General features: G+C 52.8%; 1 protein-coding gene across 1 annotated transcript; it reads left to right on the top strand.

Moving 5' to 3' along the window:
• Nucleotides 1-1,258: 1,258 nt before the first annotated feature.
• LOC147412575 (serine/threonine-protein kinase PAK 3-like) lies at nucleotides 1,259-15,250 on the top strand (the record flags this gene model as incomplete). Its single annotated transcript, XM_086481220.1, has 5 exons — nucleotides 1,259-1,333; nucleotides 1,938-1,991; nucleotides 13,495-13,653; nucleotides 14,503-14,602; nucleotides 15,039-15,250. Coding segments are annotated over 5 exons (600 nt in total), but the record flags the coding sequence as incomplete, so codon positions are not given.
• Between the last annotated feature and the right edge of the window lie 409 nt (nucleotides 15,251-15,659).

Below are 15,659 nucleotides of genomic sequence, written 5' to 3' on the forward strand. Positions count from 1 at the left end.
GTGCCCAGACCCGAAAGCCAGGCTGTCTGTCTGCCCTTCCCTGGGGTTTGGATCAAGCTGTCGGTGTTGCTCAGTGGCTGGAGGAATTGCTGCCCTGGGGTCCTGTCCGGGGAGGTCTCACCCCACTGTGGGGACCCAGGGGACAAGGGGATCCATGCCAGCTTCGGGGCGGTGGGGGGGGTGGGACGCTGCTGGTCCAGGGCATCTTCTCTCCTCATTCAATCCTTTTCTTTTTGCAGCAATAAGCTCCTTATCCGGAGGATCCACTCACTGCCAGTAAGTCCCGGGGGCTCTGCAGGGCTGAGCTGAGGGCGGCTGGATCCTGCTGTGCGCCTGGCTGAGCTGGGAGGAGGAGGAGGAGAAGGAGGAGGATGGAGCTGGGGAGCGCAGGGGCTGTGCAGCACCTCTCACCCCTCCCAACCCGCCCTGCAGCCACAGCTCCTGGGGGCCAGCCCGGTCCTGAAGAACATCACCCACTGCCGGGAGTTCAACAGCCACGGGGCCAGGGAGCAGAGGGGCCCAAGGAAGCCTGAGGACAAGGTGAGGGGGGGCAGCAAGGCTGGGGAAAGGGAGGCAGGACCGGGGAAGGGGCAGGGGGATGCCGTGCCCACCCCCCCCCTCCCCCACTGCTGCAGGAGGGGTTTGTCTTCAAGAAGCTGCAGAGGCCAAGTCAGCGCAGCCGGCTGCCCTCCGGCGATGGGGCTGCGGGGAGGGACCCCCTCAGCCAGAGACTCGGCTCTGCACCCGGCCTGCTGGTGAGAGGGGCTGGGGGTGCTGAGAGGGGGGCACCGGGGGTGGGTGGTCCTGCTGCAGGGGCTGCTGAGCCGGGACCTGCTGCTCCAGCCTCCCTGTTTGCACTGGAGACCTGTGGGTGTGGGAGCTGGGGGGATTGGGGTCACTGTGTCTGCAAACAGGGCTGGTGTGGGGCTGGCCCCACTCCTGAGCCATGGGCTGTGTCGTGTCCCCTCCCCAGTTCGACACCCCCGAGAAGGAAAACGCCGCCCAGGGCGAGAGCCCCATCATCCTGCGCCGGTGCTCCTTGACCTCCTCCATGTCTGAAGAGGAAGATGATGGCTTCGTGGAGATCCTGGATGAGGAGGAGATGAAGGTAGGGAGGGGTCCTCCATCTGGACAGCTGGATGGACCCTGGGCAGGGGCTCCATCCCTGCCCAGGGGGGTGCGAAGCAGCAGTGGGACTCGTTCCCTTCACGCTCTCCTCTGTCTCGCCCCGTGGCCCCCCCGGGTGCCCCCCCGGCAGAGCAATGCTGACGTGCCGCAGGGGATGGAGAACCTGCTGACCGCGCCGCTGGTGAGGAAGGAGGAGGCCGAGCCGGTACATTGGGTGTCTCGGGGGGTGGATGGGGCCCCAGGCTCCCCGCCCCTTCCTTGGGTCTCCAAGGTGGGGTCTGAGGGTGAGGGTCACTGGTTGGCGAGCAGCACTCACCCCAGGGCTGTGGGCTTGTCCTGGGTGGTGTGCAGCCACTAGAGAGGGACCCTTTTGCCTTTGTTCTCGTGGTGCTGGGGCGGGGGGGGTATGTTGGGGGAATGCCGGACCCTTGGGCACCAACACGGGCTCTCTCCCCACACAGTGTCCGGTGAAGCGCGGCAAGTGCCGGCAGCTCTTCCGCTCGCCCTCGATGCCCAGCAGCGTCATCAGGCCCATCCTGAAGCGGATAGACCGACCCCAGGACCGGGACACCCCCGTCAAGACCAAGCGACGGAGGAGCGTGGCCGGTAGCCCTGGCGAGGAGGCGGCAGCGGCGGAGCTGGTGGGTGATGGGGAATCCTCGGGGTGAGGCGTCCTTGCCCGTCCCTGGTGGGACTGCCCGGTGCCACGGCTCTGCCGGTGCCCTCGCTAACGCCGAGGGGGGTGTCTCTGGTTCATGTCCCCGCAGAAAGCGCGGCTGCTGTGCTCCAGGTCCTTCTGCCACGAGGAGATGGAGAACCTGCTGGCCAACGACCACCGGGAGCTCATCGGGGACTTCTCCAAGGTAGGGCTGCTGGGGGTGCTGCAGGCTTGGGGGTGCCGCCTGCCCCCCTCTCCTGAAACAAAGGGGGACCATCAGTGGAGCCCTGCGCTGGTGCCAGAGCCCCAATACAGCTGGTGGCCCTTGTTTGGGACCAAGGGGACTTGGGGCTGAGACTTTCCAGCCTGAAGAGCCTGACCTGCTGCTCTTCCAGTGCCGCAGCGCCGTCCCTCTTGGGAGGGAGCAAACCTCGCAGGCGGGGGGTCTTCTGGGCTGGGGGGAGCGGGTGGCAGCCAGGACGTCTCCCCGGGGACAGATTCTGACCCAGCACCCGCCTCTCCTCCAGCCTTACCTTCTGCAGACGGTAGAGGGGAAGCACCCGGACCTGAAGTACATTTCTCCCGAAATGGTAAGGGAGCAGTGACCTCTTCCCCCAAAAAAACACCCCCACAGGGCTGCCTCCCTGCTCCACCCACCCCCCCACCCCCGGTGACGGGCTCCCCCCACAGATGGTGGCAGTGCTGGCGGGGCAGTTCAGCAGCCTCATCGAGAGCTGCGTGATCGTGGACTGCAGGTACCCCTACGAGTACGAGGGAGGCCACATCAAGGTCAGAACCGCCGCTGCGCCCCTCGGGGCTGGGGACAGGGTGGTCATGGGTGGGGGAGACACAAACCTGTCAAACCTCAGAGGGGCTGATGCCCCCCCCCAAAGGTGCTGAACCCCCTGGAGGGGTTGAGAGCCTCCCCAAAGGTGCTGAGCACCCCCGGAGGTGCTGAGCCCCAGCTGGAAGGAGGAGGGGTGTGAAGGCATTCCCAGCAGATGGGGCAGAAGGGGGGCAGGGTATGAAGGCCCCCCCCCGCTCCCTGAGATGAAATGGGAGGAGGGAGGCGCTGAAAGGGGCCCCTCTCCCTCGCCAGGGTGCCGTCAACCTGCCGCTGGAGCAGGACGTGGAGGAGTTCCTGCTGAAGAAGCCCATCGTGCCCTTCGACACCAGCAAGAGGGTGATCGTCATCTTCCACTGCGAGTTCTCCTCCGAGAGGGGGCCCAGGATGTGAGTTTGGGGGGGTTGGGGGAGGTGGGGTGGACGCTGGGTTCTGCCGGACCCCCTGGGCATGGCAGGATCCTATCTGGATGCCAATCCTGTCCCCTGTCCCGCAGGTGCCGGTTCATCAGGGAGAAGGACCGAGCCTGTAACGAGTACCCCCACCTCCACTACCCCGAGCTCTATGTCCTGAAGGGGGGGTACCGGGAGTTCTTCCCCCAGTACCAGGTAAGCCCCCCTACCTTTCACCCCCTGTGTGGGAGGGCGGGCGGTCCCTGGCAGGAGGGTGAGAGTGCTGGGTGGGAGGAAAACACCCTCTCTGCTCCCCAAAACCCTGCCCTGTGAGGGGAAAGGGTCTGGCTCTGAGCATCCTCCATGAGGGTGGTATCTCCAGGGGAAGGGGGTTGTGCTGGGGGTCCTGGGGGGTGCTGGGTTTGCCCCAGGGGGTGGGGAGGGGGGCCTGCGGGTGCTGACAGAGCTGTGGGTGCCCAGATGCACTGCGAGCCCCAGGACTACCGGCCGATGGACCACGAGGACTTCAAGGAGGACCTGCGCAAGTTCCGCCAGAAGAGCCGCAGCGGGGCGGGCGAGCGCAGCAAGCGGGAGCTCTACAGCCGCCTCAAGAACTTCTGAGGGACCCCCGCAGCCCCCTGCCCACCCCCTACCCAGGGCTGCCGGCGCTCACGGTTGCCCAGCCCAAAACCTGGTTGCCCCCCTCCCCCCACCCCCCCCAGCCTTCCCAGCTCTGTGCTGGGTGCCCTGCCCAGCATCGCCCCCCTCAGCAGCGTGAGAACCGGGGGGTATGGTTGTGAGTTTTTACCCCTTTTTTAACCTAAACAGGGTTTAGGTTTTACCCCAAATGGTGGCTGGGGGCTGTAGCATGTGGGTGGGGAATGCCTAGGGGGGCTCAATCCCTGCCAGGTTCAAACTTCCTCTGGGAGTGGGGGTCAGGCTACCTCCCCTCCCCAGCATCAGGGATGGGGCTCGGGGGCTGTGGGGCAGCCCCCCAAGCCAGTGCCCCCCTTCCCCTTGCACCCTGGGCTGGGTGGGGGGTGGCTTTGCCAGCTTTGGGCAAGCCACGGGGCTGCAGCACATCACACCCCCCCCTCCCCCCCCCAGGGTGATCCTGTGTCCCCAGGCCCTGTCACACACATCACCACCACCACCCCGTCCATAAGGGCTGCGACCCCCTGTCAGCCAAGCTTTATAGGCAGAACTCTTATAGAAAAGCACTTAAACCTCCTTTGCAGCCAGGGGGTGCTGCAGGGGGTGGGGCTGGGGGGTGCCCTTTGTACTGGTCACTGACTATTTGGGGAGTTCCTTGTTGTTGTGGTGTTTTGCCACCCTGTTGGTTAACTTGGGGGGGGCAGGAGGGGCTTCACCCCCACCCCAGAGTGGCTGCTGCCAGAGCACCACATGCTGGGGAGGGGGGAATGGCCCCTGTGCCCCCATGTCTTGTTTGTTTTTATTGGTTTTTTTTAACATTTCTGTTTAATAACTTTGTGAGGAGGGAAAGCCTTGGCTCTGGTCTGTGACTGCGCTGCGAATCTGAGGGGGGTCAGGGGTCCCCCCCTGCTTTGAGGGTGGGGTTGGGGCGCTTGGAGGAACGGGAGAGCTGTTTAAAGGGGTGATGGCTGACCTGTGGGGCTGGGGTCACAGCTAGACCAACCCCCTCAGGGCTGTGTGTGGGGCAGGAGGAGGGGTGGGGATGGTGGGGTGACCGTGGGGTCCCACAACTGGGACAGTGGTGTGTGGTGGGGGGGCACCCCCAGCTCGGTTGTTGTGCCCCTCATGCTCGCCCTGCCACCTGCTGCCCCCCCCCACGGTGATCCTGTGTCCCCAGGCCCTGTCACACACACCACCACCCCCCCCCCACCCCCGGGGTGATCCTGTGTCCCCCAGGCCTGTGACACCCTGACGTGCGGAAAAGACTTTACAACCCGAAAGGTTACACAGTAGGTGTGTTTATTGCGCGCAGATGCACGGGGGATCGCTCCACCACAAACGTGCATCCCCACTGTGGCCGCTTCTCCAGTATTTACCCAGTTAAAACATCACCTATTTCGAAACGCCTAGACATATTCATGACCTGTCCCCAAAAAGGCCATTCCTTCCTGTCACTTGTCATTTCCATAATCTCCGCCTCGGGCTCCTCCTCGGGGCGCTTGCGCAGTTCCTCCTGGTGGTCCTGGGCAGGGGTCTTCAGGGATGAAGGCCGTAGGTCTTCCTCGCTCTGGTCTCCTCCCCTCTCCCCTGGAATCTCTAATTTGGCTGAGCTTGCAGTACCAGACTGGTTTCAGCCTGGTCTGTCCTTGTGTGCACAGCTGGCTGTCTCCTCTTTGTTCTTGGTTAGAGATGGATGTTAGCGAGCCCTCCTTAGCCCTTAGCTCCTCCTGCCTTTGACGCCTTTGAGCCATGAATTAGGTCCTTGTTTCTGTCTTTTCTGTTTCCCTTATCAGCTTCTTTCTCAAGCAATTTGCGGGGGTTAGTGACTAATTGCCTACTTGCATGCGTGTTAGGTCTGGGAAGCAAGTTTTAATAGGTTTAGCTTTTTTCTATGTAGCGCCCTATTAATATTTTCGATATATCTTCGGTTATAAAATATATTTTCTATATGTCCCCCTACCAATTCCCCCCTTTTCTATTGAGTTAAGTGAATTCTTTTACTTGGCTATTCTGGTTGGTATAATGCTTCGTACATTGAAGTTATTCTTCTAACTATACGCCAAACCCACATATATAGGGTCCCTACTAGAAATAATAAAATAGCGGTAGCTATCAACAACACTACTAACGGATGCATTAGGACATTGAAAAATCCGGTGGCTGAAGGTGACCACCCAAAAAGTGTATCCCACCATTTGTGTTCTCCGTCCTTTTTGACCCTTTTCAAGACCCTACTTATCTCATTTGCCTCATGATGAACAGTTATTAGAGTTTCCTGTCCGTTATTCTTGGCTTCCTCTAATATCTGCATTAAGTCTGGGTGTTTCAATAACCTTTTTGTCACTGCTAAATCCATCCCTGTAGGTGTGGGTTCTAGTTCAGAAATCAGTGTATAGTTTGATCTCAGGATTTGATGAGAAACCACAGGAGCAAAGTAGCTAAAGTCACATCCTGTGATGGTGGTAAAATTACAAATACAGAAGTTCGAGTGATTCCTGGTGTCTATTTCTACTCCTTCTACAGACACAAAGCGACATGTTGTTCTTAAACAAGCACAACCTTTTCCTGCATAGACAACAAGATTTCAATGGTAATCCTATTTCACCAGGTGCCCAGACCCAGGTTACAAAGACAGGTTGTGTTAGAGTAAAATTATGCCAACAATCCAGGATACTGCAAGGCTTTCTATTTGTTGTGTTTGTTATTATATTGGATACCCCTATCTGGTATGCCCTTTTGTAGGAAGTTCTGTTAATTCCTCGGCATCCTACGCTTATGTTTTGACCCAGCATTCCCTGCAGTTGAGGCATCATTCTCTGAAGGTCTGTGCTCCAATAATTTTTGGGGTACACTTCATTTTTATGCATAACCACGGTGGCAAGGCTTAAGCTTTTTCTATCAGAGAGCGATCCCATATCCCCAGTATATTCAATATGAGCTTGGGTCCATGGCCATTCTGGGGTGTTACTGTTCGACCCTTGGGTTACGATAACTACAAATACAACAATTTTCCTGACTAAATCTTGGCAGGCCGAGTTACTAAACACTTCTGGGTGCAATATACTCATTTCGCTCGGCAAAGCTTTAGTTTCAGTTCATCCTCACCCTGTGTTACTTTCCAAGGAGTTTTAGGAGCTTTCTTCACTCAGGAGTGGTGAATCCAGGCGCGTTGTTCCCTGATCTTGATTGCCGTGAAAGAGGTAAGAAGCACTTGGTATGGTCCTTCCCACTGTGGCTCCACAGTTTTCTCTGTAAGAGACTTAACATACACCTAGTCTCCAGGTTGTATGTTATGCACTGGCCCATCCAAACCCCTGCATCGGGTTCCAAACACCTGTTTTTCAAATTTACGAAGCTGTTTCCCTAATGCCACCATATAGGAAGTCATCAATTCTTCACCAATTTGTGAAGAGGTTCCCTTTTGTACCCCATAGGGTCGCCCATATAGGATTTCAAATGGGCTTAGCCCTTCCTTAGCTCGGGGTCTAGTTCATATCCATAGCATTGCTAGGGGTAGAGATTGTGGCCAGGCCCAATTGGTTTCTTGTCCTAATGTAACAATCTGTTGTTTAATCAAGTGATTCATTTTCTCCACCTGGCCACTGGATTGTGGCCGGTATGGAGTGTGTAGTTGCCAGTCTGTCCCTAGATGGTGGTTTATTTTTGGCACAACTTTGGAGATGAAGTGCGGCCCTCTATCTGAGGACTTCACCGCTGGGACTCCAAACCTGGATATGATTTCTTGTAGCAACACCTTGGTCACCTCTCGAGCTTTAGCTGTTCTGCATGGGAAGGCTTCTGGCCAGCCTGAAAAGGTATCAGTTAGTACAAGCAAGTATTTACACCCTCCTTTTCTAGGAAGTTCCGCAAAATCAATTTGCCAATGTTGTCCCGGACAATTCCCTTTCCCAATTTGGCCCATTTCTGGTTTGGGGACAATTTTTGGATTAGTCTGGAGGCAAAGGTCACCTTGCTGAGTCACTTGTCTGAGAGTGATGTATAAATATCGAGCTGTCCCGTGTCTGATAAGGTATTTGTGTAATGCCTCCGCCCCCCAGTGTCCCTTCTTGTGTTCCTCCCGGACCAATGGCCAAACCGTATAAGAGGGGACTATGAGTTTCCCATGTGATGTTACAGCCCACCCGTCCTCATTGTCTGTTCCTTCCAAAGCTGTGATTAACTTTCGATCCTCCTTAGTGTATTCTGGCTTACCTTCTAGGGTTATCTGTCCGTCTGGGACTAGTGCTCCCTCTACCTTTACCATTTCTTTAGCTGCCTGTTTTGCCTCTCTGTCCGCCAGTTCGTTTCCTCTTTCCAATTCAGTGCTCGCTTTCTGGTGTGCCCTGATGTGCATAATTGCCACTTTTTCAGGAAGTTGGACTGCATTCAAAAGTCTTAAAATTTCCTTCACGTGCTTGATAGTCTTTCCTTGGGAGTTCAACAGTCCTTGCTCCTTCCAAATTGCTCCGTGGGCATCTACCACTCCAAAGGCGTATTTAGAATCAGTCCAAATATTCACAGCCTTTCCTTCGGCCCTCTCCAGGGCCCGAGTGAGGGCTATGATCTCGGCCTTTTGCGCTGAAGTGTCAGCCGGTAGTGGTCCAGATTCTATTACCTTTTCAGCAGTGGTGATGGCGTACCCAGAATGTCGTTTTTCCGCCCAGGATATAGCCGCTCCCATCTGTGAACCAGTGCTCTGCCCCATCCATGGGGGTATCCTTTAGGTCCATGCGGCTAGAGTACGTGGCCTCAATCGTCTCGAGGCAGTCGTGGTCCACTGGTTCTCCAGCCTTCCCACTAAGAAATGAAGCTGGGTTGACAATGTTAGTGGTCACAATCTCAACATCATCCTGCTCGACCATGATAGCTTGATATTTCAGGAATCTCTGTGGGGAGAGCCAGTGTCCCCCTTTCACTTCAAGGACTGTAGACACTGTGTGAGATAGGAAACCAGTCATTTTCTGACCCAGGGTAGACTTCTGAGGTTCCTGGACATTCAGGATGACTGCTGCTACCGCCCTTAGGCAGCCAGGCCACCCTTTGGCAGCAGCGTCCAGTTGTTTGGAGAAGTACGCCACAGCTCGTCTGATGGTCCCAGGTCTTGTGCCAGTACTCCTAACGCTATTCCCTGCTTTTCATGGGAAAACAGGAGAAATGGTCTACTCACATCAGGGAGTCCCAGTGCTGGTGCTGAGATCAGGGCCTTCTTCAGCTGATGGAATGCCCGATCTGACTCAGCATCCCATTGGAGGTGACTTTGACTGGATTTTATCAGGGAATACAGTGGTTTGGCCAGCAGGCCATAGTCATGTATCCAGAGCCGGCACCACGCCGTCATTCCCAGGAAGGTCCGCAGTTCTTTTACAGTCTGTGGCCGAGGGGTCTGGCATAGGGCTTCTTTCCGGGCTTGCCCCAAGGACTGTTGCCCTGCACTGATCTTATACCCTAAGTATGTAACCTGCTGCAAAGTCACTTGTGCCTTGTTTCGGGACACTCAGTACCCCTGAAGCCCAAGAAAAGTTAATAAACTTACAGTCCAGGTGACACAGGCTTCTCTGGTTTTAGTTGCAATGAGGATGTCATCCACATATTGTAGTATTTTTCCTTCTTCCGATGGTGGTTCCCATAATCCCAAATCTTTTGCTAGTTGGTTCCCAAAGATGGTAGGGCTGTTCTTGAAACCTTGTGGCAACACCGTCCTTGTGAGCTGGGTCTTCCGACCACTCTTAGGGTTTTCCCACTTGAATGCAAAACTTTTCTGACTGGCTTCATGGAGAGGGAGGCAAAAGAAGGCTTTACTTCTAAAACTGTAAACCAAATTAAATCAGGAGTTAAGGTGATTAGCAAGGTATATGGATTGGCAACCCCGGGGTATAGAACCTCTGTTATTTTGTTAATGGCCCTCAGATCTTGGACTATTCGATAGGACCCATCTGGTTTTCGGACCGGGAGAATGGGGGTATTGAACTCCAATTCACATTCCCTCAATAAGCCCAATTCTAGGAATCGCTCTATTTTCGGTTGAATCCCTTGCCTGTCTTCTTTCTTTAGTGGGTATTGTTTGATTCTTACCGCTCTCTGTCCATCCTTCAAATTTCTTATTATTGGTTGGGCATTCTTGGCACGTCCTGGGGCATCAGTCACCCAAACCCCGGGGCAGACCTGATTAATGATCTCCTCGTCGATTTGTCCTTCTATGGGAATATTCACCAAAGACAAGCTCATTATTTGTACATATTGATCATCATTTACCTCCAGAGTAATCTCACCCTTTTTGAATTTTATCGTGGCCTCCAGCTGTTCCAATAGGTCTTTTCCCAACAGGGAATTCGGTGAATTTGGCATAGACAAAAATTTATGGATGCCTACCTGCTTGACCAGTTTATATTTTAATGGTTCATAAAAATAAGCTTTGTCACTCTGGCCAGTTGCTCCCTTTACCATGAGATAGGCATTTCCTAAAGGCATTAAAGCTTGATTCAAAACTGAGTATGTTGCCCCCGTATCAACTAGAAACTCCATTTTTTTGTTTGTTTGTTTTTCTCCTCATTTCGTTGTAATCAATGGATCCTCTAATCAGTCCATTACATGTGCGATCATTTTTCTTGGGTTATCCCGCCACCTATTGTTCCCCTGACGCTGTCGCTCCAGACATTCCCTTTTCCAGAGACCCGTTATTTTACATATAGCACATTGATCCCTGCTCAGGGGCGCCGGTCCACGTCTCATCCTGGATTTAGGTTTCCATTCTCTCTCTTCTCCAACTACTGCCACCAATTTGCCTAGACTCTGCTTATAATTGTCCTCTCTGTTGCTAAACACCCTCCAAGCCTCTTCCAATAACACTTCCAAGTTTCAACTATTTGGTGGACGTAATTTTTGTCATTTACGTCTGATATCATTCTGAGATTGTCCTAGAAATAGGGATACCAGATGTTGTATTCCCACTGCTGACCCGGGGTCCAGTGGTGTATGACAACACATCGTGTCCCTTAGTCTATCCAGAAATTTGGAAGGCGACTCAGAGGGACCTTGTTTCACTGCATATAGCACTGCTCGATTTATAGGTTTTGGAATTGCCTTCTCCATTCCTTTCACTACCCATCCTTGGTCTGCTCGTAATGTATCCACATCAGCTGATCGATTAGGGTCCCAGTTTGGGTCCTGCAAGGGGAAGTATTCTTTAACATCACCCCTTTTTATCTCATAATATTCTTTTGCCAAATCCCCGGCAGTTTTTATAACCAACTGTGTTTCTGTTTCGGTTAAGCAGTCCAATAACAGTTACATGTCATTGCAATCGGGGCTGTACTGTTTTATTATAAACTGGAGATTTTGAGTAGCGCCTACTGGGTCACTGCGATATTTTCGGGCAGCATCTTTCCATTCCTTCAGCTCGTTACCAGAGAATGGTATTTTGACTTTTCCTGTTTCTCCATCCGGTCCACCTGCGTCCTGGAGAGGAGCTTGGAGAACTGTTTCTGTTATCTGCCTTCCCCGGGTTCGGGAAGATATCGGGCCATCTGGTGGGGAGGAGGGAGGATGTGGAGGGGTACGGACCCTTTCTAAGTCCTCATCTCGCCCTTGTGGCTGCTGAGGGGGCCTAAATAGATCACTTAGATCTTGTTCTGATCCACGGTTAGTTTGACTTCTCTCTGTACACCTTTGGCCAATGCTACAAGCCGAACAGCACCTTTTAATTTATTTTTGTTGTTGTTTTTGTTTTCTTTTTCTAATGCAAGGACAATGGGTTCTCGTGGGGGTACTAATCCGCAGTCCCTTTGCCACTCAGGATTGTCCCGGAGAACAAAGAACATATCAGCGTATGTTACTTCATCCCATTTCCCTTCTCTCCTCAGAAACAACATTAACTGCAAGAGCGTGTTATAGTCTAACGTGCCGCCTTCCTTAGGCCATTTTGCCCCATCTTCCAGCTTATAAAGCGGCCACCATTGATTGCAATACTTAATTAACTCTTTCTTCTTTTCTGTGCCCCCTTGTCCTGCTCTGTCTTTCCAATGTGTCAGAACACATCCTAAAGGGGATTTTTCATGAGGTTTACTCTTTCCTCCCCCCATCTTTTGTTTTTCAAACCCAAACCCTTCGCTTATCTTTTCCTTCCTTCTCCGCACAACTCTACTTTCCACGGACCAACATTACTACTTATCAATATCCACGTGTTACACAGACGTATCAAGGATGGGCACGGCACTCCTTATTCATACTTCAAGTTATTACACTTGCTTCGCTCTTCTCCGGCCGCCTCAGTCGCCCCAGCTCGGAACCGCGGATAGAGCTCCTCACTCACTTCGTACGTCTCACTCACTCATACACTCAGAATGTCCGGACAGTTTTGATAGTAACGACAGGAATTGTAATTGCAGGAAGCTTCAACTAACATATAAAGCCATTCACAAACGACTCATGTTGATCCCCAGGCAAATCATACAATTACCTCCCCTTTTGTTGCCAGGTGATGGAGTCCACCTACTCATCCAGGGCACGGGCAAACCGACTTCCCTGGACAAGAGTCATAACCAACATCCCCTGGCAAGATTGTGCGGTTTAAGTTTAGTTATTTAGCCTTCCCAGTGAACACCCTTCTAAGCAGCTGCAAATATTGGAAAGATGACATGATCGTGAGAGGCCCGCTTACCCTTCTCCTGCTTCTTATGTACCAGTCATTAGCAGGTCCGTCCTGGCTCCCGATGTTGGGATGCAGCGGCAACCTCGGATTTGCTCGATCTACTGCCAAGATCGCTAGCGGCCGCCCTATCAGTCAGCAAATCCCCCTGTTACCATGCAGGGTACCCTCCTCCCATACGGGGACTATGCTGCACGCCAGATGTCTCTGCTCGATTTACCAGCTGCCCCGGCCACGCGTACGACTTACAGGCCCCTCTCACAAAACATACCGTTTGATCCGCGGCTTCAGGAGGTTGTTGTCTGCTCCCGCGGTGAGCGGCTGGCAGCGGAGGCTCCTCCGAGGAAAGTGCTTGGGGTGCGCCCAGGGGCGTCCGCTCCCCAGGCGATCCCACAGCCGAGCAGAGAGCCTTCTGGCTGGCTCGCCAAAACTGACGTAGGGAAAAGACTTTACAACCCGAAAGGTTACACAGTAGGTGTGTTTATTGCGCGCAGATGCACGGGGGATCGCTCCACCACAAACGTGCATCCCCACTGTGGCCGCTTCTCCAGTATTTACCCAGTTAAAACATCACCTATTTCGAAACGCCTAGACATATTCATGACCTGTCCCCAAAAAGGCCATTCCTTCCTGTCACTCCATTTCCATAATCTCCGCCTCGGGCTCCTCCTCGGGGCGCTTGCGCAGTTCCTCCTGGTGGTCCTGGGCAGGGGTCTTCAGGGATGAAGGCCGTAGGTCTTCCTCCCTCTGTACTCCTCCCTTCTCCCCTGGAATCTCTAATTTGGCTGAGCTTGCAGTACCAGACTGGTTTCAGCCTGGTCTGTCCTTGTGTGCACACCTGGCTGTCTCCTTTTTGTTCTTGGTTAGAGATGGATGTTAGCGAGCCCTCCTTAGCTCTTATCTCCTCCTGCCTTTGACGCCTTTGAGCCATGAATTAGGTCCTTGTTTCTGTCTTTTCTGTTTCCCTTATCAGCTTCTTTCTCGAGCAATTTGCAGGGGTTAGTGACTAATTGCCTACTTGCATGCGTGTTAGTTCTGGGATGCAAGTTTTAATAGTTTTAGCTTTGTTTTTCTATGTAGCTCCCTATTAATATTTTCGATGTATCTTTGGTTATACAATATATTTTCTATGTGGCCCCCTATCACCAGCTGTCTTTTCCATGAGGTAATTTAGCTGTGCCTGTTCATCTCAGTGCCCTTGTTTTCTTCTTTCAGCTACCTGGTCGGTGATGAGCTCCGGGCGGTGACGGAATACATGGCCGGAGGCGCTTTAACTGAAGATGTTACCCGGTTTTGTATGGAGGAAGGGCAGATGGCAGCTGTCTGTAGGGAGGTGAGGGATCCCGCGTGTGCTTCCTCTCCCTTGGACGGGATGGTACTGGTGAACAGGTGGCAAGAACAGGAGGGATTTCATCTTGAGAGCTTTGTTTCTGCCTTGCTTTATGATATGGAGAAGAAAGGGCACCTTAAGTGAACTGCCTGACAGTGTCACTGCACTTTCTGTACTCTGTGATTATACTCTTAAACACCGTTATTGCATTACGTTTTTTTACTTTTTTTTTTTTTAGTTTGACTCTTCTCAACTTTTCCTCTTTAAACACGTGCCTGGAGCATGTCTGTACTGCATTCCTTGCCTGTAAAAGCAAACATGCTGGTGGCAGAATTTTAAAAGAACAGCAAGGCAAAGGAGAGACTCATTTGTCAGAGTCTCAGCTTAAAAGGATAGCATTCCACCCAAAATGGTGTTTGCTCCTGAAAAATGACTAAAGTGCTATTTCCAAATCTGCTGTAGAGCCTGACAATAAAGTCTTTGTCCTGCAACCTCCCACCCAACAGTGATCTACTTCACACGGAAGGAAGGGACTTTCTCATTTCTGGCAAACAATACTTTGTCATATGGATGGACATAGCACACTGATTGCGGCAGCAGCCATCCTGCCTGTGCTTTCAGGGGCTAGTCTGTGCCAGTAATGGACATTTCTCTTCCCAAACCTGATATGCCTTCGTTTGGAAAGTTGTTACTTTAATAGTGTTGAAGCAGCAAGCTATTCCTCTTGACAGTGCAATATTCAGGCATTGCTCGCAATTCATCTGGAAATTCAATGTTTTAGAGGCGTTTCATTCTTGAGTGATGAAATCTGGTCATTAATTTTTACCCTCATGTTTCCTTTTTACCTATCAGTGCCTGCAAGCCCTGGATTTCCTTCATTCAAAGCAAGTGATTCACAGGGACATCAAAAGCGACAACATTCTGCTTGCAGTAGATGGGACTGTCAAATTGGGTAGGTATTCTTGGTCAGCCACAGCCTTCCCAGACTGTGGCATGGGGCTGCTTTTGACTGACAGCCAGTTCCCCAGAAGGGATTCCTGTGGTAGTGCGCTGACCACTGCTGCCAGCTCCGAGCACAGTTCCAACCTACAGAGAGGCACAGAAAGGAGAAAGGTGTGAAGAGTGTCTTGGGTTTGTGTGTGGCCCTCCCAGAGGGAGGGAGTTACAGTCTAACGGTTCAAGTCAACAAAAGCCACTGCAGGGAACTTGAGGGGTGGGTTTTAAGTGGCCAATTCAACAATATTTCCGTGGCTACAGCACTGAGCAAACAGAGCACGGCCGCTTTTCCAGATAGATTCCACACCGTGTTCTCGGGCATAGAGTGGGGATTTCTTTTGTTCGCTTTCCTAATTCGAGCTGCCTTTAACACCACTTGTTTTCTTCCTCAGCTGATTTTGGCGTCTGTGCTCGGCTCAGCCCTGAGCAGAGTCGACGGAGCACAGTGGTCGGGTCTCCAGACTGGCTGGCACCAGAAGTGGTGACGAAAGAAGCCTACGGCCCCAAGGTGGACATCTGGTCCCTTGGGGTCATGGCAATAGAGATGGCGGAAGGACAGCCTCCTTTTATTGATGAAGATCCTCTCAGGGCAGGGTGTACATAAAATCAGATACCAGTGTCTTTCAAATCTATCCCGTTAGTCCCCCGTGAGGCAAAACCCCAGCCGCATCAGCTGGAACCAGTTCCCCCATGGCCCGCTTCTAAAGCTGTCACTGCAGCACAGCAGCATCTCCTGTAGCTTTGGTGACGTCAAGGGGAAGACTTCCAAAGAGACGTGACTTGTAGCCAGGTCAGAGATGTGCCATCTCTGCCTTCAACTGGGCTTGAAATACCTTGTATGCTTTTTGAAATCTCTTTGAGCTGTATCTCTGAGTGACAGCGATTTTTCAGCGGCAAGTTTCTCCAGTTGGCGACTTTTTCTGAAAAGCATTCCAGCTGTGTCTGCAGGCAGAGAAGTCTTTTCAAACTCGGATCAGTGCCGATGGCTCACCTGAGCCTTTCAGGTAAGCAGT

The sequence above is a fragment of the Leptosomus discolor genome, unplaced genomic scaffold (assembly GCF_034619465.1).
Source record: "Leptosomus discolor isolate bLepDis1 unplaced genomic scaffold, bLepDis1.hap2 HAP2_SCAFFOLD_172, whole genome shotgun sequence".
Lineage (NCBI taxonomy): Eukaryota > Metazoa > Chordata > Aves > Leptosomiformes > Leptosomidae > Leptosomus > Leptosomus discolor.